General features: G+C 42.1%; 3 protein-coding genes across 11 annotated transcripts in view; 1 reads left to right on the forward strand and 2 right to left on the reverse strand.

Annotated features, from left to right (window-relative positions):
* Positions 1–14,966, reverse strand: part of LOC132569652 (THAP domain-containing protein 6-like) — a 29,960-nt gene extending 14,994 nt beyond the window's left edge. The window contains exon 1 of one of the 7 annotated variants that reach the window (XM_060235936.1): positions 14,493–14,966. The gene's annotated coding sequence lies outside the window, so the exon portion shown is untranslated. The remainder of the gene's footprint in view (positions 1–14,492) is intronic. The other 6 variants (XM_060235942.1, XM_060235937.1, XM_060235940.1 and 3 more) reach the window with 6 other exon arrangements.
* SMIM15 (small integral membrane protein 15) lies at positions 14,708–17,891 on the forward strand. Of its 2 annotated transcripts, XM_060235946.1 has the most exons (3): positions 14,708–14,879; positions 16,707–16,766; positions 17,342–17,891. In XM_060235946.1, exon 3 carries the CDS (start codon positions 17,370–17,372, stop codon positions 17,595–17,597), a length of 228 nt encoding a protein of 75 aa, XP_060091929.1. In that variant the 5' UTR covers positions 14,708–14,879; positions 16,707–16,766; positions 17,342–17,369; the 3' UTR covers positions 17,598–17,891. The 2 variants fall into 2 exon arrangements, with proteins under 2 accessions (XP_060091929.1, XP_060091930.1); XM_060235947.1 differs by lacking the exons at positions 14,708–14,879; positions 16,707–16,766 and adding an exon at positions 16,972–17,078.
* Positions 17,892–18,832: 941 nt separating this feature from the next.
* NDUFAF2 (NADH:ubiquinone oxidoreductase complex assembly factor 2) overlaps positions 18,833–26,985 on the reverse strand; it is a 79,210-nt gene continuing 71,057 nt past the window's right edge. For both annotated transcript variants that reach the window (XM_060235944.1, XM_060235945.1), the window contains one exon: positions 18,833–19,267. In XM_060235944.1, coding sequence (XP_060091927.1) covers positions 19,013–19,267 — 255 coding nt within the window. In that variant the 3' untranslated portion in view covers positions 18,833–19,012. The remainder of the gene's footprint in view (positions 19,268–26,985) is intronic.

Genomic DNA, 26,985 nt, shown 5'->3' on the forward strand with positions numbered 1-26,985 from the left:
AAAACCACACAATATAATACATTGTTTCCAATAACCAGCGGTCTGAATAACAAAATTATTGGTAACAGAGACCGCCTGTTTCTTAGCGGGCTTCCACAGGTTTAAGGCAGCCTGATTCTAAAAAAATTTACTGTAAAACAAGGAAATCAGTTAAGAAAATATGAAGAGCACAAAACTGGTTCTTTTCATGGAAAAGCCTTTGAGTTTTCTCCTGCAACATGGAATCACTTCAAACAAGCCAAGAGTAAGATGGTATATCCTTAGGGAGCTTCCATCTAATTCTCCAGGCTAGCAGCTGCACAAGACAGTTTCAGTTGGAGAAATGGGTTGGATCGAGACTAAAGTCTTCCATTGGCAGATTAGAACTTTCCTGCCTTCCTCCCCTCATTGCAACCCACTATTTCTATATGCTGCTCCTGGGGAGTGGGGCCCTAAGAAATAACGAGAGGGGGCTGCAGTGGGAAGGGGAAAATTGGAGGAAATAGTTTTGTCTGGATCCAACCCTATGTGAGGTGGTGGAAGAATTAACTTCCCCAATCCATCCCTTCAAGCCTGCTATACTTAAACAAATAATATGCTGCAAAAGTCCCAGCTTCTTGTTCAGTTAGGCCTTTAGTATATCATAATTTTAAACCCAGGACAGTCAGTCAGACATACTCCCTTCTTAGGCAAAAGGATTTGTGCCTCTACTATGCATGCCTTGTACAAAGTCCTATAGATTCATAGAGCATAACTCTTATGTAGTATATGCACTCAGTGAGATGGCCAAAGACAAAGCACCAGAGCATCCATTCAGAGCCCAGCACAGGGGTGGCACAAGACCACATTCCAGCATGCAGATGTGATCTGGACCTCCAGGAGACCACTCGATCACCAGAGGCCTGACTAGTGTGGCTTCTCTTTCTATAATCTGCTATCCATGTAAAGAGCACAGTTAAGAAGACTGAAAGCTATATGGATGGGAATGGGTCATGCATTGCCCTCCACCACACTATTTCAGCACTTCTCTTTGGCTAATAGCATCAGCCCAGGGAAAGGTACTTCTGGGCACATGACCAAAAGCTCAGCACTACCCATCTTCCCCAACAAGCTCTCTCTTGTGTTGAAGGCATGTGAGAAATCGGAGAATAATTGGCAAGCATCTTCCTCTTAAATTTAGTAATGATCACTGTCTGCAGGGTGGGGCAGGGTACTGTGTACATGACAGTTTTAAGACTGGATGGCAGGGGAGGCTCAAGCCCTCACCTCTGTTGCAGCTGGACTGCCACAACTGTACCAGTACCACAAGATAATCCATCAGGGCAGAAGGAGAGGGAAAGCAAGTTCAACTCTCCCCTTATGTTTTTTAGCCCTCAAATCCTTCCATAACAGGGAAGATAGTTTTTTTGCCCTGTGTTTCTCCCCCAGTGATTTCTTCACAGGCCCCTCCGCATTTGAGAGCCAGTTTGGTGTAGTGGTTAAGTGTATGGACTCTTATCTGGGAGAACCGGGTTTGATTCTTGACTCCTCCACTTGCACCTGCTGGAATGGCCTTGGGTTAGCCATAGCTATCTCAGAGATTGTCCTTGAAAGTGCAGCTACTGTGAGAACTTTCTCAGCCCCACCCACCTCACAAGGTGTTTGTTGTGGGGGGAGAAGATAAAGGAGATTGTGAGCTGATCTGAGTCTCTGATTCAGAGAGAAGGGCAGGGTATAAATCTGCAATTCTTCTTCATTTTACTGTCATTTCATTTACAAACATTTGTATGTCACTTAGTTACATAAATGTATTTTCCATAATTATGTAGATGGATGTTACTCCCCTGGCTGAAATTCTGAACAGCCCATTTTCTAATTCAGGAGCCATTTACTTAGCCCTGGAAAATGCAATTCTTCTGACAAGTTGGAATGGGTTCCACATTAAATGCATTCAGCAAACAGCCATTCAAAGTAAATATTAACAGACTCTCATTTAAATGCAGCAGAAAATGCTGGATCACATTGTTTAGAACTACTGGACTAGCAGGCCCACCAGCCAAAGGAAGGCATTTTGCATAATCAGCTCCTGAATGCCTCCATCATGTAGTCTTTTCTTGTATATACAGAGAAGGCAACTAAAATGAGAGAAGTGGCATTTCTCTATTCTTTATGTAAGCTGCAATGGGAAAAATGCATATGAAGCTTTGTTCAGTGCCAGCAGGTTACACTTTTTATCCTCAGCAGATGCAACAACAGCCACAAATGTAGTGAAGATGCTAGCCACCTCTACAGCAAATTTTGTGAACTATCCCTGAAACATCCAAATGAATCTATAAACAGTGAAAACTATATTTCAGAAAAGGTACAACTATGTGGCAACTAACTCCAGAATGACCCAGATATTCTTTCTGGATGGTGGCAGGTACAGAAGATCTGGGCAGTCAACACTGAGGGATATACTTTCAGATCTCTCTCTTCCTAAAGACCCAGTGAAGCAACATTTACTCACAGCAGGAGGAGTCCCAACAGCACTCAAAGAATAAGAGTGCACACCAGAAAAAGGGCACTTTTCTGCCAGTCAGCTACTCAACTGCTCCATGGGTCATTTTCTCCTCTGGAACAACTGCACTTCTTAAGGTTTCCCTGGCACTGCCAAAGAAAAGCACCTTGGCTCTCTCCTTTTGCCCCCTCCTCCCATAAAGTTAACCAGCTTTCTGTTCTGTTGCCAGGCCAACAGAAGTTACAAGCCATACTCTAACTTCTATTAAGATCAACCAAAGTGACACAAAACAATGTGCAAGCTTTGGAGTTCTCCAGAACTCTTCATCAACTAGACAAGAATGGAACTAGCAGGAGACTGTACATATGAGAATTTACCCACAACACGAGATTAGAACTACCCAATTTGGCTTCTACTGACTTTACAACTCATACATCATTAAATTTCTCTCCAGCTTTGTTAATACAACAGCTACAAAGTAAGTCATTTGTTCTCAGCCTACTAGAGATCAGGGAATCTTGCTTGGGGTCAGAGATACAAGGAAAATAGCTGGCCTTGGTAATTTTAGAGGAGACGTACCATTTGTCTTTCCCCACTCATGGAAACCAGGGGGCAAACTGATGCCTACAGCATCAGTTCAAATCTACATGCCTGCCTAGCATTAAGCACAGAAATGGTAGAAACAGCAGCCATAAAATCATCTACATGCCTGCCTAGCATTAAGCACAGAAATGGTAGAAACAGCAGCCATAAAATCATAAGCCCTCCCCACACACACTTTTTTTTTTTAATTTTGTAACATCCAGCCTGATGAAGAGTTCCTGCGAACTCCAAACTTTCTTGTGTCATTTTGGTTGGTCACAGTCAGGACCGGATGTACATATTTTTTGAGGGGGGGGGGATTAAAAAATGACGCCCCCTTATGGGCCATTCTATCTTATGGTCCCATAGAATACAATGGACTCCATACCCAATTTGGCGCCCCCTCCTCCGTTGGTGCCCGCGGTAAGCACACACACACACACCCCAGATCCAGCCCTGGTCACAGTAAAAGGCATTACATAGACTGTGCTCTGCCCTTGGATTTTGGATAAACATGGCTGCAAACAACTTTTGTCTTCTCAGGACATCCACCACAGAACTTTATCCTTAAAAATCACCCCATACTAGACAAAATTTTTAAACCAAAATCAACTATGCAGGGAATAGCAGACTATAAATATTTCGTAAAGGCATTCATATATATTGCTTTTCTTACAAGGGGCTTAGAGAAATAAGCATAGAATTAAACTATCTGCTGGGGATGGGCATGAACTGGCTCATGAGCCAAAATACGCCACGAACTTGGGCAGGTTTGTAGCCCTTGTACCAATGTTCACAGAAAGTGCCTTCTCTGAACATTTGCTGGACTTTTGTCAGATAGTTCAGTGGTTGGTTTCACACACATACACCTCCTGCTTCAATGAAAAGGCCACCAGCCATTTCAGCCTAACAGCTGACGGGTGCACCTGCCCCACTATTAGGTTAAAGTGGCTACCTGCAGGTCAAACAGTGGGGCAGGTCAAAGTGGGGGGAAGCAAAATGGATGGGTTAAATGGCTATCAGCCATGTAACCCTTTCCAGGAGATCTCCCCCTCTCTCCCAGAAAGGGGAGAACCAGCCAGAAAACCTGCAACATTTAAAGTATGCATAACTGCTCAGTGCTTTATAGAGACTGTCAAGACAAGGCCATAAGATCATAACTTATCTACTCCTCTTAATCTTTGTAATATTCATCCTATTGAGGAATTCTGGCAAACTCAAAACTTTGCATACTGTTCTGTGTCACTTTGGTTGGTCCTAATGAAAGAATTAGGGACGGTGGCTCAGTGATAGAGCATCTGCTTGGGAAGCAGAAGGTCCCAGGTTCAATCCCTGGCATCTCCAAAAAAGGGTCCAGGCAAATAGGTGTGAAAAACCTCAGCTTGAGACCCTGGAGAGCCGCTGCCAGTCTGAGAAGACAATACTGACTTTGATGGACCAAGGGTCTGATTCAGTATAAGGCAGCTTCATATGTTCTTCATATGTTCAATTATGCGGCTTTAGTTTTCACTTCCAATGGATATGTGAGCATGCAAGCTTAAATGTATTTGTTGCTTAGGTGTTTTTCTAATTGTTTTAATGTCCCTGTTTTTTCTATTAGTTGGGTGTGAAGAAACCAGCATTCTGTTTCCACCAGACTAACCACTCTAGTCTTTCACTGGTCCTTGATTCCAGATTTACATTATTGCTTGTGATTGGTGGACTTAATACTTTCTCATTAATTAAAAGGACATGCTTGCCAAGCAGCCCTAAGATCCAGTGTTCAGTCCACCAAGAGATTGAACCAGATCTGGGTCTTTGTGAGAAGGTTAACAGGTACTCTCTGAGCCTTCTGGAGCTCTTCAGGAGATCCCAGCCAACAGAGCTCAATTTTTTGTGTCTTCTTTGTTCAAATGAAGCACGTTGTACCAGCCTGTTTTAAAAGATGCTTTGAACAAGTTAAGTAAGTAACTGCAAAGTATGTAAGCCCTAGAAGCCTGCCTAGATTTATGCCAGGCACCAATTAGTGTAGGAAAGTTCACATTTCTTCCATTTTCTGACCTTTTGCAATTGTTTTCTTAACTGCAATGCAGATTTCTGGTTTTCCTGTTTATTTTTGTTTTTTGAACTTTCAAATGTCTTTTTAAATGTCTATTCTGTTTTTCCTACCCACATTAAGATTGATCTAGATGTGCTATGGAGGAGGAAAAGTACATAGAATAGCCATTAAACTACCCCTCAGCCAAAAGTAAATAGATTCTTTTTCAGTACTTTATTTTATACAGATACCAAGAAACCTGATACCTAAGCAGGGCCTTTAATGACATTTTGGCAGTCATTAATTCATAGGGTCTCCATAAATTGGAAGCAACAGAATTATGCAAGCATAGAGTTGGAAGGGACCTCCACGTTCATCTAGCCGAACCCCCTGCACAAAGCAGGAAAATCACAATGGTCATCTAGCCTCTGTAAAAAAAAAAAAGGAAGAAACTTGATGGCACTTAACACACACACTCAGAGAACCTAGCATTTAGAAGTCCATTAGCAGGAATAAGGCTTAAATAGCTTGGGGTTATAAAAACCTTGGATTTTTAAAACATCCAATTATTTATGTTGATTGTATAATTTCCCTTAATGCAGTTTCATTGGGGATATATATATATATATAAGCTGAGATTGTGCCAATTATCTTCTTTCCTGCTCTTGCTCTCAGGTATGGCTGAGAGCTGAAACATGGGAAGGGGAGAGGGAGAGAGAATCATTAGCCTGCAGGCGTATTACCACAAGCTGTGCTCATACAGAAGTGAAAAGGAAAGAAAGGCAGGGTTGACACAGGGATGGGTATATTCCATGCCAGACAGTCAATGTGCAAAGACAGGGTTCAGAATACCACACAAGAATTCATCACACACTAAACAGAGGAAATTACTCCTTGCAACAGTGCCTGCAGCCTAAAGATTTTTGTTGCTCTTTTTTCTTTCTTATAAATGTAACGGGGGGAGGGGGGAATCAAAGACTCAGCATAACTAACCCATACATGCTATATCCCAAACTCTTTTTTGTAAAACTAAAACTGATGTAGGAAATTAATTTCAGACCTTGTGTCTGAGAAAGGCAAAATGAGTAGCAGAAAGCCCAGTAACCCAGTTCAGTCCCTTTACATCAAGCTCATGAAACAAACATAAAGCCCTTTGACAATTCTCTTCTGCTGACACGGAGCATCTCCGTGTGTCCTCTATCTAAGCCCCTTATCAATTTTGCTAAGCCCCCACCCCAATTCCTCACTTTAATTATGAATTTAGTGGGGTAACTGCAGACTACTTTCTTAGTAAACTACAATTCCCAAAAGCCTCAGCGATATTTTCAGGAAGTGCCTTCCTTTCCCAAGATACGGCAGGGAAAGATTCTGACAAACTATTCGCAATTACTTCTCATTGGCTACAGTAGCGTACTCTCTCCAGAGTTGAATAAAAGTCTGCCAGGTCGTTAATCAAGGTAATTAGAATATCGTTAATTTAATTAGTGACTGCCCCAGAATCTGTTTGCAGGTCTGCCTACTACAGGCAATTTCTAATTTCTGTACTATTGCCCAGCCGGGAGTATTATGCTTGCAACAGGGTTGCCAAAGCTACTTTGAGACAGATCATCACCCTCCAAAGCATGGGAAAAGATCTAATGTGGGGCAGTGAGTCCAGTATCAAACCAGGACCTGGCAGGGCCAGGTTCAAATCCCCACTCTACCAATTGAAGATTGCTGGGTGACCCTGAGCAGCTCATATGCTCACAGCCTAACCCACCTCACAGGGTTGTTGAAAGGATAAAATGGAGCCGGGGAGAATGATGTAACATACTTTGATCCCCACTGGGGTGAAAGATGGGGTATAAATGAAGTAAATGAACGACTGTGAGTAATGCCTACAGCAGATGAACCAGTGGAATGCAGAAGAGAGAGCCTACTCCCCCACCCCTGAACTGGGCATTTTGAAGGGAGCTGGTTGGACCTAAGTGAAAATTAGGGCTTTTTTTGTAGATAAGACAGCAGGAACTCATTTGCATATTAGGCCACACCATAGTTTCACACAGGGTTTTTTAAAAGAAAAGGCCCAGTAGCCACTCATTTGCGTATTAGGTCACATCTCCTGACGCCAAGCCGGCCGGAACTGCGTTCCTGTGCGTTCCTGCTCAGAAAAAAAGCCCTGGTGAAAATCACAAGGAGCCAATGTTTGAAAAGGAATCTGAGCAGGGCAGGATAAAGAGAAACAGTGGAGAGGGGGGAGGGGGAGCAAAGACAAAGAAAACAGTGACAGCTTGCAAAGGAAGAAACAAAGCATAAACAGGCAGGGGCACACTAAGCAGCAGAGTCTGTGTGCAACACACAGTAGAGGTTTTGTCGTACAGATAATCCCTGCCATGGCCAAGATTACAGAGGGACAGAGAAGGGCAATGGCCAATCACACTGGAAAAGGGTCAGCAAATCAAAAGCTGGTAAAGCTGCCTGGGCCCAAAGCAGCCATCGGTTTTCAATTTAGCAGCGGACACTCAAGGGGCAGCAGCTGGCTCTCAGAAGACCTGTGTGTTCAAGCCCATTGGTGACTGTGATTCTAAGAAACATCCCTGAGACTACCAGAGATTCTGGGTTCTGTCATAATTCCTTGGACGGCCATGTTAGGCATTTCCTCAAGAACCAAAGATTCCAATACACAAAGACAGCCATCTAAAAATCTAACTTCATTGTAGACTCTTCTATCAGCTGGGACTAGTGGGATGTGATTTACAAAATCATACTACATGTTACACAGATATTATACCTTATTTGGATACAACATTTTAATGAACCTATGAGAATTGCACTGCTAGCCAGACTCTGGATGCAAACTATTAAATCTAAACTTGATATTCACCAGAGCACTACTGGCTGTACACTCTAGTTTATGTGATCTTCAATGTTTATGTGATCTTCTACTTCAGTATCTCGATAAGGAAACCGTGTAGATACCCAAATACATTTCTTGACAAATGTAAAACTTGGTACATGTTTAAAATGCGTAGGAGCAGTGGCCCAATTTTCCAATCAATATATCACTGCCAGCGCTAAGATCCTTTTATCTACCATACAGACAATCACCAGTTTTATAAGCTAATAAAAACTGCAATAATAATTCCAGTCACTCAAGCTAGGTCTGCATGACCCTGGAAGTTTACAAACACCTTTCAGAAGATCAGAAGGCTTCTGTTCTACAGTTAGTGATCCAAGCATGGAAATTACTCTCCCCCCACCCCAATGATTTCAGCTTGTTCTTTCCACTGCTAGGAAGTGGAAATTAACTCATTTTTTCCCATGGGAACCATCAGTCCTTCACCTTTCCATCCTCCCTTCCAGAATGACTTTTCAGTGGAAATATCTATAAACAATCAGCTAAAAATACCAAGGCATTACATGTTGAAATCCAACACTAGGCAAAACCCCCCCCACTTCTTCACCCCCAAAATGTTTTGTTAATTACACCACCTAATCCTTTATTCTGTCATTTCCTTGAAAATGGACCGTGCCTGATATACACAGATATTTATGACTGAAAAAGGGAGAGGGGTACATATACTCATCACTGCTGCAATGACGCACCAGTTGCTTTTTCACAAACACATCAACACATCACCCTGGTTTGTACATTTAACTGGGCTGCAGAACAAAACAATTATCTGTTTATTTACTAGGTTACATGCTACTTTTCTTCCTCAAGGGATCCAATTTAAACAAACAAATAATATAATTAAATAAACAAAACAGACCAGATCAACAATGCTGACCTTGGGCTAAAAAGGTCATGTATACCTTGAAACAAATGTTGGAATTAAAACAAGGTTACAAATCTCAGCCATATTCAGAATGAAGGTACAGGTTTAGCAGTAATCTGACAGCAGTGCTGTTTCTGTTAATTAGGCAGATCATGAGAAGGAGGGTGGGAAGGGCTGCATCAGTGATTTGTTCTTGTGGCCTTTTCTTACACATCCAGGGAAATGCTGATTGACACTGGGGTCAGGCAGCAATTCTCCAGGTCAGTTTGTCAAGGGATCCTGGAGTTTTTGCCATTTTCTGGGCATGGAGCAGGTGTCACTGGGAATGTATGTGTCTGGGGGAGTTACTTGTGAATTTCTTGCATTGTGCAGGGAGTTGGGCTAGATGACCCTTGAGGTCCCTTCCAACTCTTATGATTCTATGAAATGACATTTTTAATCAACATTTGGGTCAGTCATAACTGCTAAGGACTTATAGAGTGCATGATCAAGGCCTAAGACATCGGGGAAGAACAATTAAAATTTATAGCTCTGACACAGCATACGAACCAGTTGCTTGGAATGGGGATGCACATGCAGAAAGCTACTTGGCAGCATAGAACCATAGAGTTGGAAAGTATCTTCAGGGTCAACTAGTCCAACCCCCTGCACAATGCAGGAAATTCACAAATACCTCCCCCCTACACACACTCTCAGTGACCCCTGCTTCAAGACCAGAAAATGGAGAAAGAGAGAGAGCAAGAGAGAGAGAGAGAGAGAAAGAAAGAACTCTTCAGGATCCCTGGCAAAATTGACGTGAAGAAAAATTGCTGCTTGACCCCAAAGAGGGGGACATGAGAACTAAACACTGAATAAACCCTTCCTGTCTTCTTTCTCATGATCTGCTTACACTACAGAATCAGCATTGCTGCCAGATGGCCATCAAGATGGCTATACAGTATTACTAACTAAGAGGGATGTTTTGTTTGCTCTTTCTGGAGCAATCTTGCTTAATGTAAGAGCCACACAAAATAAATGTCAGATGTTTGAGAGACGCAAGACATGAACGTCACATGTTTGAGAACAGGAAGGAAGGCAGGAAAGCAAACAGATCAGGGAGGGGAGGTGGAAAGAAAGCAACTTTAACTTTAAGTGCATTCTCCAAGCCACCAGCTGGCTTGGCAAAGTGGTTTAAAGAGACAAATGCCTCATCCAAGCCAGCCGACTGGTTGATGGGGGCTTCAAAAGCTACACAATATGTGTGAAAGACCTACATGTGGCTCCTGAGCTGCAGTTTGGCCACCCCTGGACTATACTAGCACTTCTATACAGCATTCTCCCATTGTGTCTTACCTTACCTACACAGTGACCAGACTAATACTCCCTCTAAGCTATGGAGTCTTGTTAGCAAACATTCCATTCTGTGAGCTACTGGCATTAAAGTTGTGAACTACTGCATAAATTAGCTTGCTCTGGGGCCATTGTTTCCTGAGCTAAGACAGAAATGTGTGAGCTGGAGGCTAAAAAAATGTGAGCTAGCTCATGCTTACTCAGCTTAGAGGGAACACTGACTGTGACCCAGGACTGCAAGTGCAAGGTTAAGATCTGCAGACACACTTGGGCTACGGTTTTCTTCTGCAAGGTCCAGAAACATTTAAGAACACCTTCTCATAGTGGCTCATGAGAACCAACAAGCTTTTTATTCACACTTAGACCATTTAGATTGGCTCAGCACCATCAGTATCAAGAGGAAGACATTATTAAATACTGTGTTCAATGTTTCCAAACCGGCTGATCCACTAACTAGTTAAACCAGGATGAAACAACCAGGAGGGTTGTTTCAAAAGGTCTTCAGCACAAGTTTTAACAAAATTTATTATCCACTAACTAGTTAAACCAGGATGAAACAACCAGGAGGGTTGTTTCAAAAGGTCTTCAGCACAAGTTTTAACAAAATTTATTAATGCCCGCTGAACATAGTGGGCCTTACACTTCTAAGACACACGAACTGCATGTATTCAGTTTTGCTAGTTTAAGGATTAGTTCCAAGCCCATCACAACTGTCTGCACAACAAACAATAGTGAACAATGTTATATATTCTGTGGCTGCATGACAAACTGGGATGTCATTATGTTTTTAAAATATTTTCACCTCTGGAAGATCGTTTCCAATAGCACAAAAAGAGCCTGGTTGGCTCAAAGACAACAAAAAGAAATACTACCTATTGGCATGCAGATGCTGCAGATATGTCACACATGGCTGGCAAAGTGCTGATAAAGCATTTGCACTGTACACGCTGGAAAAGGGCAGAAGGAAAAAAATTAATTTTCATGGCCCTTCAGAAAGCACTCAACATGCAACTGAACGGGGAGGTGCTTATCCAGAAACTGAGGGGACGGGGGGGGGGGGGGGGAAGAGAGATTATTTTGCAGGCAGAATAAAACAAGATTCAAAAGATTATACAAGGTAAATAGTAAGTCTAAAAAAATTCACTATGAGGAAATAATCTTTACAGAGGCAATGACCTATGATTCAAAACTGATCCAACTCTACTAAAATCAACCATGCAAATGTTGAGATTAAACAGACTGAGATGAAAAAACACACACAACAAAGAACGTTTCAGAAACAACAAACATATATGGCACATGAACTATTAACTAATTGCTCTTTGTGGAACAATTAGGGTTACAGACAATTGTAAAATGTGAAAATTAAGAAGCAGAGAATCTGTACCAATTTGTATTCAAAAACTGTATCAAATCTTCCCCAGCCCCATCACAGACAAAATGAGATTATAGGACATACAAAGCTTCTATTTTTTCCCATAGTTCCCTTACATCTTAGAACCATGCTACATTATTACTCTGTGTTCTTTATACATTTCAGATTTTGACCTGACACTCCTGCTCTCTTTTCCTAACACAGCATAAAATACAACATAGCAATATAGCATTTTGCTTAGGGGTTAATGCAAAATCTGAACCACCATGGAGAGCCTTAATGAATTTGTTGATGGAATTTTGCTGAATTATATGATGAAGCTGTTGTTTCAATCCTCACTTCCAGCGTGGATGTTTCTTTGAGTTTTCGCAGGGGTTATTTTCACTTTCCACTGGTACCAATTGAAAAACGGTATTCTAACATTGTAGAACTAACTGCAGGCTATTTGGCTGCTTAAAAACAGACTTTTTTTGCTCAATAGCAACCACTGTCAATTTTTTCATTCTAGAGAAAGGTGGTCAAACAGATGGTGGATGGACAACTTCAAGCATTCTTGGATGAAACAGATTGTTTGGATCTTTTCCAATCTGTTTTAGCTCTAGTTATGGAACTGAAACAGCCTTGGTCACTCTACTGGATGACCAGTGCTAAGAGACGAACAATATGTTGATTCTCCTGCACCTCTCAGTGGTTTTCAATACTTTCAAATGTGGTATCCTTCTGGACCACCTCTCCAGGCTGCAAATAGGAGACATCATTTTACAGTGGTTCCAGTACTACCTGGAGTGTAGGTTTCAGAAGATGGTGCTGGGGGATTGCTGTTCAGCCCCTTGCCTTAGGGCTTCAAGATCTCATAAATCTTCGTCTAGTCCCCTAAGCTTTTCAACATGTACAAGAAACTGCTCAGGTCAACTGAAAATCTGGGCCAGGCTGTCAACTAATACTTGGAAGAAGCACCACTCTATCTTGCACCTGCAGCCGAGAACGAAATGTCTGGAAGAAAAACTTTCTCCAGTAGAACACGGCACTTGAGCCCGAAAGATTCTACAAACCCCAATGATGTTACCAGCCGTGAAAACCTGAAATCTTTGATAATGGATAACTTGTTTATCAGCTATTTTTAATTTACTGAGACAAGACAAGAATGATAGTTAAAATGAGAGTATGAGAAAATATTTTGTTCTTTCTTAAAAGATTATAAGATAGACAATAAGACTTAATTTAGTAATATACTGGATTATTAATCGAATGAGGTAATAACCATAAAAAAGTATAAGTTCCTTTTTTCTTTTTAAACTTTTTTTTAAATGTTAAATTATCTTTATTGCTTTTATATTGTAAGTAACACTGGGGAAGTCTTGAGAGAGAGGAGGGGAGGTGGAAATGTGATGCAACATATTGACTTTTATTTGAGAGAAGTAAATGAAATAGTGATATAATATGTTGTAGAATAATAAAATTGTTTTTACAAAAAAGAAATCCTACCAGACCACTCCTCGGGGCCTACCAGACCACTGCTCAGCTGCAAGAGTGGCGAGGGGGGTGAGAGCAGCAGAACAGCGGGGGGTGGCTGGAGCAGAGCAGCGGGGAAAGTGGGGCAGCGAGAGCAGTGGGGCAGGCCAGAATAGGGCTTCGAGAGCAGTGGGGCAGCAAGGGTGAGAGTAAAAGGAGGGGCCATACAGATGGAAAGAGGGTTTGGGTGGAGCAGTGGGGGGGCATAGCATGTGCCTGACGCACCTATGCCCTGCTGCCACACCCCCGCCCGTGGGGAGAGCAGGCATGGGGGGGGGGCTGAGCTGGGCAGGCTCCAGGTGAACTGTGCCTGAGCAGTGTACTGTTTAAGAGCACACTGCGCGGGCACACCTCGCCCACAGCCCCCACTCAGCCTTCTTGAGCAGACCTGAGAAGGCTGAGCGGGGGCTGTGGGCGAGTCACACCTTCGCTCTCAGAGGCACTCCAAGACCAGCATTCTTGGAGCGCCTTCGAGAGCACAGTGTGCAGGCGTTCTCCTCCAAGCCTAGCTTCTCAAGCTCACAGGAGAATGTGCCCTGCCTGGCTAAGCTTGCCTTGAAGGCAAGAGCAACCGGCGGGGCATGTTCTTCTCTGAGCCTGCCTTCCTTTGCAAGGGAAGGCCCTGCCGCTTTAGCCCTCAAGGACAGAGCACATAGGAGGGGAGTGTCCTTCCCCAAGCCCGGCTTCGGAAGCTGGGCTCCAAGGAAAGCACACACCAACATATCATCCTGCCACTCTTAGCTTCCCTGGTCTGTGACCCAGGAAGCCAAGAGCATTTCAAGGGCTGCTTCTCCTGCACCTTTGTATGCCACCGCTTGGGAAGAGCAGATGCTGTGCACACAAAGAATCATAGAGCTGAAGGGAGCTTCAGAGACATCTAGTCCAGCCCCCTGCACAATGCAGGAAATTCACAAACACCTCCCCCTAAATTCATAGGATCTTCATTGATGTCAGATGGCCATCCAGCCTCTGTTTAAAAACCTCCAAGGAAGGAGAGCCCACCACCTCCGGAGGAAGCCTGTTCCACTGAGGAACCACTCTATGGGTCAGGAAGTTCTTCCTAATGTTGAGCCGGAAACTCATTTGATTTAATTTCAACTCATTTGTTCTGGTCCTACCTTCTGGGGCCACAGAAAACAATTCCACACCATCCTGTAGATGACAGCCCTTCAAGTACTTGAAGATGGGGATCATATCACCTCTCTCTCAGCCGCCTCCTCTCCAGGCTAAACACCTGCCCTGCAAGAGGCAAGCTCACCTACACCTGCCCTGCAAGAGGGGAGCTCGCCTGTTTGCAGGGCAGGAGCCGGCAGGCAGCCCCCATTTGAAAAGCGTGCCCTGCAAGCGGGGAACTGACACCCCTCCGATGTATGACAACCAACCATAATCTACCGGGGTTTCTCCCAGTGAAATGCATGGTCCTTCCACCCATGCCCACCCTTGTCTTCCATGCCGACTCACCCCCCAGAGCTATGGGGGAGGGGCGTGCTAACGCTCGCGCTCCAAACGGCGAAAATCCTGCGAGGGAGCCACGGGTACCCTCTCTGCACTGAGAGTTTGTCAGCTTCGAGATGCTTCTGCAGAGAACACTCCTACCGCCTTTCCGGAAGCCCGTCCTTCACAACACACTCGAGGTCTACGGCTGGCTGGTGATTGTCGCCCCTCACAGCGTCACCCCCACAAAGCAATGGCGGCCCAGAACGCTCCCCTAGTCACGTGACTGACCCCGTGCTGTCTGAAATTGGCCTCGCTAGGCGGCGAAGTAGCCTCTATGATCGTCCCTTAGTCATAGAAGCGGAGCCGAGGGTGGAACGCGTTCTCTGCCTGCTTTCTACTTCCGGTGGGCCGGTGAGTGGACCTTTTCGGAAAGAAAAAGGGGGATGGTGGAGAGCGGAGGCCTCCCTTGGGCAGGGAGGGGCCGGGAAAGGGTTGTCTGAATAGTCTCCCCCCCACCCGCGAGAATGTCGAAGGGAAAACATCGTGGTAGCGACGTCTTTCTGCCCCCCCTCCCGCACTAACCTCATCAGCTTCCCTTTGCCCGGGCTCCTTCCTCCTTCCCCTTTTCTGCAACCTACGTTGCTGCTAGGAAATCTTCCTTCTCTTCGTGGGTTAAGGACGCTTCCCTCATGATCTGCTGGAGATCTTCCTATCTTCACTGTTTGGAAAACGGTCAAGCTTTCTTGTCCCATTTGTTTTCCATTGCTTTTGACAAGGGGCGGTCTATTTCGCAGGCGCGGAAGTAATGAGGCAGGAGTTCAACAGGTACAGGTGTCTCATGTTAAAAAGCCAGTTATAATACTGTACTAGGACCTAGATACAAATCCGTAGTCTGCCACGAAAGTGACCTTGGACCGTACTTATTTGTTTCACAAGGTGGTTGTGTTGCTAAAATGGAGTAAGAAATAGTGATGTATTCCATGAGTTACTTGGAGGAAAGACAGTCTAAAACTGCACTAAATTAAATTGGTTAAAGCTGCAAAGTTGATGTGCGTGTGTGTGAAAATGAAGGCAATGCTGATTAATCCCAGCAGCCAAGTCTGCTAGCAAAATTGCAGTGCTAAGGAGATAGCATTCCACTTTATCCTAAGTTGTCATGATCCTACTTTTATTATTATTATAATGCAACTGAAAGAAAGGAAAATTCTTTCCTCATGTTGCTTGTAAGACAAGTTGCTAAGGAGTAAATATTCATGTCAAGTACTCTTAGGGTATGCAAGGCTTGTTTCAGTCTTAACAGGTAGTGGGGTGGGAGGAGAGGGGGTCAGATTCAGTCCTGGAAGCTTGAGTGATCTTTGTGGTACAGGTTGCATTCCTACTACACACACTTTCCTGAGAGTAAGCCCCATTAATCAAATTGTGACTTCCAAATATACATACATAAGCCTGTGGAGTCGATGAGTTCACATACTCCTAAACAGAAATAAAAATAAGTTCTTTTAATTGCAGAGTTATCTACACATAGCTACTGAATAGGACTTAATCTCAAGCTTCCACTTAAAGGGCAGACTGGATATTGAGGAAGGCATGCTTCAGTACAGTCAGACAGCACAATTTTGGAAAAGGCAGTCCTGTGCAGGGAGTGGGGCTGGCAGTCAGTGTACTGCACATTTCTCCATGCAAATATGTCCCAGGAAAGAGCACAGGGGGTCCTTGCTATGATGCAGGAAGTGGTCCTAGATGTAAAGATGTCACAGAAGTTATTTACTTGGCTGTAGAGGTGCATCCTTAATGTTATTTGTTGGCTGAGCAGCTACTGTTCTTGCTGATGTTTTGTCTGAACTATTAGGCTTTAATACACTAGCCTCAGTGAATATTCCTCTTGACATCTGGATCCCAGGGAATAGGTGTCCTCAAATTATGACTTTATTTATAAACCTGATAATCTTTATCAGCTGTTCCATAGGGAAGTATGGTGTGGTGACTGTATGTCATTGTAATGTTATGATTCTCACTTCTGTTCTCCAGTAGCCAACAGGGTCACGGAGCATTCCTATGCCAATATTGCATTTTTCTGGAAGCCTCTGGCTGCTGAAGCATTGGTTTGTAGAAATAGTTTTTCACGCAAAATACTAAGTTCATATGTTAATTTTTTGGAACTGCATCTTTAGCAAATGCAGCTGTTGCTTGATCTCGTTAGAAGGTATGTAATCAGAACTTACTGTATTTTTCCTTTAGCTTTCCCTTACAACTGTGTCAAGTGCCGTGGTGTTAAACTGGAGCTTCTTAGTCTCCTAGGTAAGTGTGCAGCCATGTGATACATGCTATCATTATGAGTATGTTTTATATGTGGGTGAGACACATAAAGAGAACAGAAGCTGAGGTGGAGGATTCCTGGGATCTCCATGGAAGGTTTTGAGGAGATGTGAGATAGTAGATGAGTTCAGCAAAAAACAGTTTTCTGCATAATTTGGAGGAAATGCTGGTAAAGATATAACATATTCCTGACTGCAGGACCAAAGATCCTGATCCAGCCTTATTCACATTTTGAATTAAGATATGAATCCCAAATTGCATCAAGAGGCATCCAGCCAATTCAGTAGCACTTAGGTGAGTATCACAGTATGGATGTGAAATTAGTAGTACATTACAAATAGAAGTCTAAAGGGCTGCCATTCCTCTCCTTTAATCCATGGGAAAATGTGTTCTGATGACAAGGACTGTCATCACTATTTATTGTGAAATGAAGACGATCTTTATATTGCAGTTTATGTCTGAAAAGAGGTGTGGCTTCACAGTATCTTCGCTTATGTAGCATATACAGATTGTAAGCTACTGTGTGACTGAAAGCATCCTTTGTTTTCTTTTTGGAGGATTTTCCCCTACTCGGTGGCAGAAAAGATGCTTGATAACATCAAATCCTGGGCGGAGTACATTGTGGAATGGGCTGCTAAGGACCCATATGGATTTCTAACCACAGTGATCTTGGCTCTCACCCCCTTATTCTTAGCAAGTGCACTACTGTCATGGAAACTGGCAAAAATGATTGAAGCCAGGGAGCGAGAACAAAAGAAGAAACAAAAACGCCAGGAAAATATTGCTAAAGCTAAACGAACAAAGAAGGACTAAAATGGTAACCTACTGGACAGAACTCTCTCCTTTTCTAAACGAAGTACTGTTCTTACGTTTTGTACTTTTTTGTTGTAAATTTTAGAGATCATGTGCAAAAACCTAAGAATTCCAGAAATTTGTTTAATTTGCATTAAAGTTTAATCAGTTTGAGTAGTTTTGTCCTGGGACATATTTTCTAATTTGGAATCTATTTGTAAGCTACTTTAAGTACATTCATACAGCATACTCATAAAAATATTAACTGATTGATGATTAAAGACCTACAAACTTAAAATTTTATCATATGGAAAATATGTACTGTCTTCCCTTTCTACAATGCTTTGTAGTATAGCTTACTCCTGCATTCTGCAACCCATTGTAGGCAGCTATATATGTGCTATTTCTGTGGTATGCTAGGAGCTTGTGTGTGAAGGATACTGTGGATAAGGAAGGTAAAACATTACTATAGTTGCTAAAGTTCAGCTTTTACTGCCTCAGTCCAGGATTATTCTTACAAAGAAGCAAACCAGCAGGAGGAGGAGGAGGAGTTATGGCTCTATGATACAGCATCCGCTTGGTGTGCAGAAGGTCCCAGGCTACCTTTATTCCCAGTTAAAAAGATCAGGAAGTAGAGCAGACCCTGGACAACCACTGCCAGTCAGAATAAACTGTACTGACCAATGGTCTCACTCAGTATAAAGCAGCCTCTTGCATTTGTAGTTGTGTTCTTTTTTTGTAAGACAGCAAAAAAGTGTGGGTTGGCTGGCATTTGTCTGGAACAACCATGGCTGGTAGGTGCAAATCTGTTTTAAGCAACAATACTAATATTTATACATTACCTATACATAACACAATTTGAATCCTTGTTTCAGTTGACTGCCAGTGGAGTCCAAGCTGCTTTTTTCATACCTTTGTGTATGAGGCATGCACAGTCTAAAAACTGTATACTTGTACCAGAATTGTAACAAGTTCTTCTAAAGGTGCAGCTTACTGTAGTAGATTACTATTATACATGAGGGAAATTAAACCACTTTCCTCTATTATTGAGAGTGGTCCATATTTGTAAGCCAGCAGCTGCCAGGTTACTCCCACTTATACTTGCATCTAAATGGAAATAGCCTGGTACCTTGAGTATTTTTCTAGTACAAGTTAAAAGATCCTTTTCAATCCTCATAAACAGCATTTGTCCTAATACCCAATACATACAATATCGTTCTGCCAACTGTAATATCGGAACAAATTTCAGGACTCAGTTTAATCCTCACATTAAAAAGTAGAATCTACTTTTTTTTTACTCAAAATCAAATTCACCAGTAGGTCAATGATCTGCAGTGTATGAAACCTTGCCATGTCTACTAAACATGCTGTTTAATTTTCTTCATGCTTAAATTCATATTTAGATACTTTACAACTGGATTGTTGCAACTGGCCCCTCATTTTTTATGTTCAGGATCCTGCGGGGGTTTCCAAGAACCAGGCTGAAAAGTACTCCCAATGCTGGCTGGGTCTTCTGAGGGTTCATGCCTTCCATAATGCTGAGCAGACGCATGGCCTTTAATCTTGATTTGAGCTGGTTCTGCCACAAGTCCCTCTTCATACTCTTTTGCCTGTAGGAGTCTGTCTTTCTCATAACATTCATCCACCTTCCTTTTTAATTCTTCTCTGTATTTCTCGTTCTTAAAAATTTCCTGTGAATGCACAATGCCTTTAAGTGGTTACAAGCAACAAAGACAAATGTCTCTGCCTAAACAAAACACATTCCAGTCCAATTTAAAACTATGCTGAAATTATTTTCTTTATAGAGAATTGATCTTTATAATTATTTAAATGACAACTTTTTATAGTTTGTCCTCACTGAAACTCAAAATGCATTACACTATGTAAGTCAGTAATGTCAATCATATGATACATCTAATATTCAATGAGAAAGGCCTAGGAATTGAACAAAGAGTATTAAACATGACACATTCAACAATAAAAGACATACCATGTCAGTAGAAATACAGTGCATTTTTTAATGATTTAGCCCTATTTCCTTTATAAAAATGGCCTCCTAAACTATTGTGTTTTAAATGGTTTGTGAAATATGAGCATGGGAACCTTCCTGACCTCAGGTGGGCCATGACAGAGAAGACATATGTATGGGGTAGGTATTAATCTTATTGGGTAGTTATGGACCCTATTGAGCTTTTCCAATACAATAATAATGTTAATGAATAATGCATATCAAACAAAACAAAAATTCAAAGGACTCTAACACTCCAAGTGAAGTGTAGGGTATAAATCCAATCTCCTCTTCTTAATGCTCAGAAGGCTTGACACAAGATAAACCAGAGAGGGACAAGAGCTCCCTCCCTACTGGCTTTCGAAGAACTACAGAAAACTGAAATTTTCAAGAGGGCTTTTCTACTCAGGCAACAAAGTTGCACTGTACTAAATGATTCACAAGATTACTTAGATGACTTATTAGGGACTGTGGTCTATACTGCTGTGTTTAACTTGCTGACACTTGGGGTCCTACTATGTAATTTTTGCATTATTTAATATGTCGTGTTAATGCTATGCTTTGTTTCAAGTTCTGTTTTTAGATTTCTACAACCCTAATCCTATTGCATTGTTTATTGAATATCCCATTCTGTTGATTGTATTGACTCACTCTGTATAATCTGCCTTGAGACGCCAACTGTGAGAAAGGCCAACTGTCAATAATGTAAATTAAATAAGTAAAATAATAAATAAAATAATCAAAAATACTCATCTAGAAGAAGGGTTGGTTTTATATCTCACCCTTCAGTTTCCAAAGGAATCTCAGACTGGTTTACTATCGCCTTCCCTTCCTCTCTCCACAACAGCTGCTTTTTGAGGTAAGTAGAGCTGAGTGAGTTCTGTAAGAACTGTAACTGGCCCAAGGTCACCCGGTACACTTAATGTGGAGGAATGGGGAATCAAACCTGGTTTTCCAGATTAGAGTCTGCCACTCTTAACCACTACACTAAGCCAGCTCTGAAACGTCCCATCTGTCATGCTCATCCCACCTCAATTCTGCCAGTACAGAAGCACACTACTGGGTATCTAGCTAACCAAAATGCCTATGTTGAAGGAGGTAGTCCTTCAAATACCCTTGTGTCCCATGTGAGACATGATTTCAACCTGACTCAAAGCCTGGGGGTATTAGCAACTGTATTATTTCTCCAAGCTCAGCATGCTGGAATCCTCAGTTGGTAAACCCTCCCATTAACAGCACCAATCTGTAATACATGTGAAACACAATATTTACTGCAATTGTTTACAAAAAGTGTAAAAGATTTTCCACTATTTTAGTGCATGACCCAGCCACATGGGGGGGGGGGGGGAATGAAAAGGACCTTATAAAGAGCATATATTTCACAGAAGTTACAGGGAAATGAAACACTGACCATGGATAATCAAGTGGCTATCTGCCAAATGTAAGCATAAAAAGGAAACCAAATTCCCATATCAAAATGAAATTGAGATTGCAGAGTAATGAATCTCCATTATCACAATGTAATAAACCTACTGTGCCTCTAATGCAAGGTAAAAACAATTCAATTGACTTCAATTAACTTTCTAATTTTTCTGGCATGCAAAGGTCAAGCCCGTAAGGAATATGGAGAGATGCAATAGAAGCCCCTCCTCTAAGGTTTGGTCACTAGGGGGAAGCTGAGGGGAAGATTACATTGACCAGAGAGTTAATGGAGGCAGAACACATGCTGGCAAAAAAGAAGCTCATGGATAAGGTCTTGCTGTATTTCATCTGGGAAGTTTAGTTTCTTGCTTACTTTCATGAGAAGAGGGGGGAAATAGTCCACAGCAGTTTATGGGAAAAGGTAGCTTGTGCAGAGTTTCCATGACAGAGGCAAACTTGGTTTGTATCAGCCAAGCCTATTTCTGATTAACAACAGCTCCCACCCACTGGCCTCATGGCTTTGATGTAGATCAGTATGAAAATATCCCAAAAGCGTCAATGTACCTTAAAGATTAACAAAATTTGTGGCAGGGAATAAGCTTTCATGAGTCGCTGCTCACTTCCACCAGGAACATTTCCCTTTTATGCTCTCAGAGAATCCCAGGCTGCTTACACAAGTTAAGAATGTCTTGGGTACACACAAGTGGCAAGAAGGAAGGAACATCAGAAACTGTCATTTGTCTATGAGCCCTTCTTGATCCCAGCCAATGACCTCACCTTGACCCTCTGGGCCAACAGCATCATCACTGATGCAAAAGACAAGTTTAGATTCTGCAAGAATATATCACTTTTTGGCTCCAATTTTGATGGTTTCTCACCTTACCATGCCTTCATTGCACCTGAAATAAACGCTAGCCCATGAAAACCAGCCTCTTAAGATTTGTTTTTGTATTGTGGCATGGATTCTACCAAGCCTGCTCCCCTTTCCCTTTTTAAAAATTGAGCTTCAGGAAATATTTTATAAAATTCAAAAGCTCCTACAACACTTTGTGATTTTTAGTTGACCCTAAGAAATGAATTAGGTTATCCTTTCTGTTAATATTTCAGATGAGATCTGGGATGTTTGCTAATTTCTCTACAGTTTATCTGCTTTACATGGAACAACTGAAATACTTGGAATTCTCTGAGCCAGGTGGCAATTTGTTGAGGATGGGCAAGATGACAAACCATTTGAAGAGATGGTAACCATTATCTACAAAAGCACTGACTTCTGTCAAGGAAAAGACGCTGCACATGAAAAATATGTGTAGTTGGGACTTAATACTGCAGCAAAAACAAATACAAGGACCAATCGGAAGGGATGGGGGTGCACACACACATCCAGGCACACATCTGGATATATGAATTTGGGTTTTGGTCAATGCAAGGATAGTGCATGGTTAGCATCAATTGGATGCAGAGTGTTAGCAGACCATAGCTTTGTACAATTAAGGTCTTTTATAATTAGCAACTCCCTCTTTCATACATTCTTATTTGCACAAATTCCATTGAATCCTAACATTTGCACATAAGTATGTGGATGACTGTAATACTAAAAAGTATTCTTATATGCTTCTCTTAAATACACATTAACAGCAGTAACGTTTTCACATCCTCGTAGAAACTGCCTAATTTTCCTAATCTCTACACACATTTTTCAGTGCATTTTTTTTGGCTTTGCATGAATGGATTGCAGATAATTACTAGACCTTCATAGTTAGAAAGGATCTGGTAACACCAATGTTCTGTTTCTGAATTGCAAAAAGTTGCTAAAATGTATGGAGCATTTTAATTACAGCATCTAGCATGAAGTTAGCAGTGTACTTGAACCATGACCGTTTAAATATGAATAAGCACATCTTTTCAGAGACAATTTTCTTTAATACTTGGTGAACTATGAAGGGCACACTGAAAGTATTTTAAAACATTAATGGAGTTTAGCATTAATTTCTCAGTGTCAGTGCTGTTAACATAGGAGGGATAATTAAAAACAGAGTTCCACGATAAAAGCTAAAAACTGGTGGGCACGTTTTAATTGACCAACCTGGTCAAGCTTCCTGGCCCTCACAAGTAAGATATTCAAAATGGAATAATAATACTTAAAGGTCATTCTGCTGCGGCTTTGGGAGAGCAGTGGCCTGGCCCCGTCACTTTCTGAATGTTCAAAGTCAAGACAGCTCCTGCAACCTCAGCAAATAAACATGAATGCAGCCATGCTAAGGGGAAAGAAGAGCCAGAGGGATAGATGAAGGACAGTCTGAAGCATAAGCACAAGAGCAGCCCAATTCAGAAACGCATATTTAAAAGAAAAACACACAAAAATGACAAAACAGGGGCTTTTTAAAACCAACTGCTGTCAGCCAGCTAGTGCTTCTACACAAGATGTGCTTCCCAAGATGTTCGTGCCAACAATTTTTTTTATCAAATCAAGGTCATGGTTAATTAATTCAGATCTTGAAACAACCTTTAATCAATTACAATAATTAAGATCTGAACTGTACCTTGTTACTTTGACTTTCTTTTAAAGAAAAAAACAAACAAACAGCCCATAATAGGTGAATAACTGTAGAGCTTGCTTGTGACTTTCTTAGTCCAGAAATTTTTTTGCAGAGGAATCCAGCTCTTAGAAAACAACTTCCATTCATTATTACAATTAGAAGAGAAGAGACTGGATTTATAACCCACACTTCACTCAAGAGTTTCAGAGCGGCTTACAATCTCTTTCCCCACCTCTCCCCACAACAGACACCCTGTGAGGTAGTTGGGGCTAAGAGAGCTTTTTCAAAAATTGCTCTTGAGAGAACAGCTCTGAGAGAACTGTAACTGACACAAGGTCACCCAGCAGCTGAATGTGCAGAAGTGGGGAATCAAACCCAGATCTCCCAGGTTAGAGTCCATGCTCTTAACCACTGCACCAAACTGCACATCTCCAGCCACAACGTAAGACTTTATATTAGTTGAATTTTAAAATGTGGTCGGTAAACGGGACTGATTCCGTCTTCTTTCACAAGCCAGGACTCTTCCCTTCTCAAATTCCCTCTTTGCTATCATGTCCTTTGCAGGTTGGATCCAGACTAAATTTGCAACTTCCACCAGTTTCCCCTTCTTGCTGATTACCACCTCCCCCAAGCGATTCCTCAGAGTCCCCTGTCCCTCCAGGACCAGCATTTTATGTGGCTTAAAGTGGGAGAGAGGAGACAGGAATGATCCATTTCTGCTGATGGGAAAAAGTAATCTGGACCTAACCCTCAATCTGCCTCTCAATGCAAAAGCTTCCATTTCAACCTGCTTCTAAGAGATGTGGCTTCTATAGGTAAAGTAATTCTTACCTCACATTTCCATCGTGTCAAAACCCAACTTAAGATATTGCATGCGGATGACAGTATATAACCATTTTTCATTAGCTATGGAATAATCTGGTCAGCCACTCCAAATGGACTAGCTTTTAAACCTTGGGAAGACTGAAATGAGATTGGTTGAGTTGATAAGGTGTTCTGGGTGGATTTCTTTTTTTCTTTTTTTTTTGGTTCTATGCCATTTGTGTGGGCCAGAGGTGGCCAAAGTTGCTTAATGTAAAAGCAACATAGAATAAATGTCAGATTTTGAGAGCTGCAAGACAAGGAAGGAAGGAAAATAGATGGGAGAGGGAGAGGAAAAATAAAGCGACTTCAAATGCATTCTCCAAGCCTCCAGCTGGCTTGACAAAGTGATTTAAAGAGAGAAATGCATTCTCCAAGTTGGCCGATGGGGCAGTGGGGGCTTTGAGAGCCACACAATATGCTGAAAGAGCCTCATGTGGCTCTCGCAATGCAGTTTGGCCACCCCTGGTGAGGACCAAGCATTAGGCAGAGCTTTTGTTGCTTGCTAGCTCCTGTGTTCTGAGGGAACATGCAGCTCATGCCACTTTTTAAAATGTTTATAAACAGAAAATAAAAAATGTACATTGCCACAATTGTACATATTATATAGACAATCATAGTACACAAACATAGGCATAAGCGTAGGCATGAACACAAGACAATAATTTGTGGTAATCTACAATGCTTCCTCTAAACTGTGGAGTCTTGTGAGTAAAAAATTCTACGTTGTTAGCTACTGGCATTAAAGTTGCGAGCTATTGCATAAATTAGTTTGAGCTGAGGCCATCCTTCCTGAGCTAAGACAAAAATATGTGAGCTGGAGGCTAAAAAAACTGTGAGCTAGCTCACACTAACTCAGCTTAGAGGGAACAATCTACTTTATCTACAATATCTATTTCCAATACAAACTACAATACTACACTGATCTGTCAATCAGAACTTACTTGACTGCATAAGATTTATTTGTATATACACTAAATTTTCATTTATGTTTTTTTCTTTATTGTTATCTTTTCTTCATTGCTTCATTTCTAACATTTCATTATTACAAACATGTATTGCCTGACTCTCTCTTAATCATTCACTTTAAGAAGAAGATGATATTGGATTTATATCCCGCCCTATACTCTGAATCTCAGAGTCTCAGAGCAGTCACAATCTCCTTTACCTTTACCTTCCCCCCCTCCCCACAACAGACACCCTGTGAGGTAGGTGGGGCTGAGAGAGCTCTCACAGAAGCTGCCCTTTCAAGGATACCTCTGAGATAGCTATGGCTGACCCAAGGCCATTCCAGCAGGTGCAAGTGGAGGAGTAGGGAATCAAACCCAGTTGTCCCAGATAAGAGTCCGCACACTTAACCACTACACCAAACTGGCTCTCTCATCCTGTAATATTTTAACAATTTAGTCCTAATTTTCAGCTATACAGTCAAAAAGTACATTCCTTTTTTCTTGAAATTCTGAATTCAATCTATTATCTAAATAAGATGTTAGTTTTGCCATTGTTGCATATTCAATTAATTTGTTCTTCCATTCCATCAGTTCTGGGCCTTTTTTTGCCTTCCATTTAGATGCAAACCTCACCCTTACTGCCAGTACTATATATTTAAATAGTTCACTATGTGTTCTTGCAATATTACTTGTTAAACTATTTAATAGCATTTTTTTGGTCCATCACAAACTTCTAGGTATAATTTAATAGTTGGTACTGCCAGGCCTCCATTTTTCCATCCTGTAATATTTTAAATCTTATTCTTAGTTGACGGTCCTGGTGTCATCCATGGCAACACTAGGACTCTCTCAGTTTGTTGCAGCCCCCACTCACCAGGCCGGTCACATGTTAGACCTGGTCTTTGCGGCCGGGGTTATGGTGGACGATATAACCACTGAAGTGGTGCCATGGTCGGACTACCTCGCCCTTAGGGCTTATGTAGATATGCCACCCCAAACCTGTTTAGGCGACGAGCCTATTATGGCTTGCCCGCGGAGCCAGATGGACCCGGAACGATTCCAATCGGCCCTGCGGGATCCCTGGCCCTCTGGCGATACCCTCAATGGCCTGGTTGAGATATGGAACGTTCAACTATCTAGGGCCACTGACGAGATCGCACCTCGATGCCCTCTACGGCCTCGGAGTAGGCTGGCTCCATGGTACACCCCGGAACTGCGTCAGCTGAAGCAAGGTCTCAGACGGCTAGAGAGGCAATGGCAACGCACCCGTGATGAAGTGACTAGAACATCTTATAGGGCGTTTATGAGGTCCTATGAGATAGCAATCAAGGCCGCAAAGAAAACATACTTTGCGACCAAGATTGCGTCTGCAAACTCGCGCCCGGCACAATTGTTTAGGATAATTCGGAATTTTACTACATTGCCACAAGGCAAATGTTAAGGAATAGGAAATAGGCTGTGAGGCTTTTGCGAAATTTTTTGCAGACAAGGTCCAATCACTCCACCATGACTGCACGGCCATATTAGATACAGTGAGCGAACTCGAGGCTCCGTGCGTGTCTTCTAATTCGACCCTGGACTGCTTTGACCCACTCAGCTTGGAGGAGGTTGACAGAATCCTTGTAACTGCA

Source organism: Heteronotia binoei, chromosome 4, assembly GCF_032191835.1.
Source record: "Heteronotia binoei isolate CCM8104 ecotype False Entrance Well chromosome 4, APGP_CSIRO_Hbin_v1, whole genome shotgun sequence".
In the NCBI taxonomy this organism is placed as follows: domain Eukaryota; kingdom Metazoa; phylum Chordata; class Lepidosauria; order Squamata; family Gekkonidae; genus Heteronotia; species Heteronotia binoei.

What these genes read in the sequence shown, in the direction of transcription:
- SMIM15 (XM_060235946.1), top strand. Translation starts at nt 17,370, where the DNA reads ATGCTTGATAACATCAAATCCTGGGCGGAGTACATTGTGGAATGGGCT.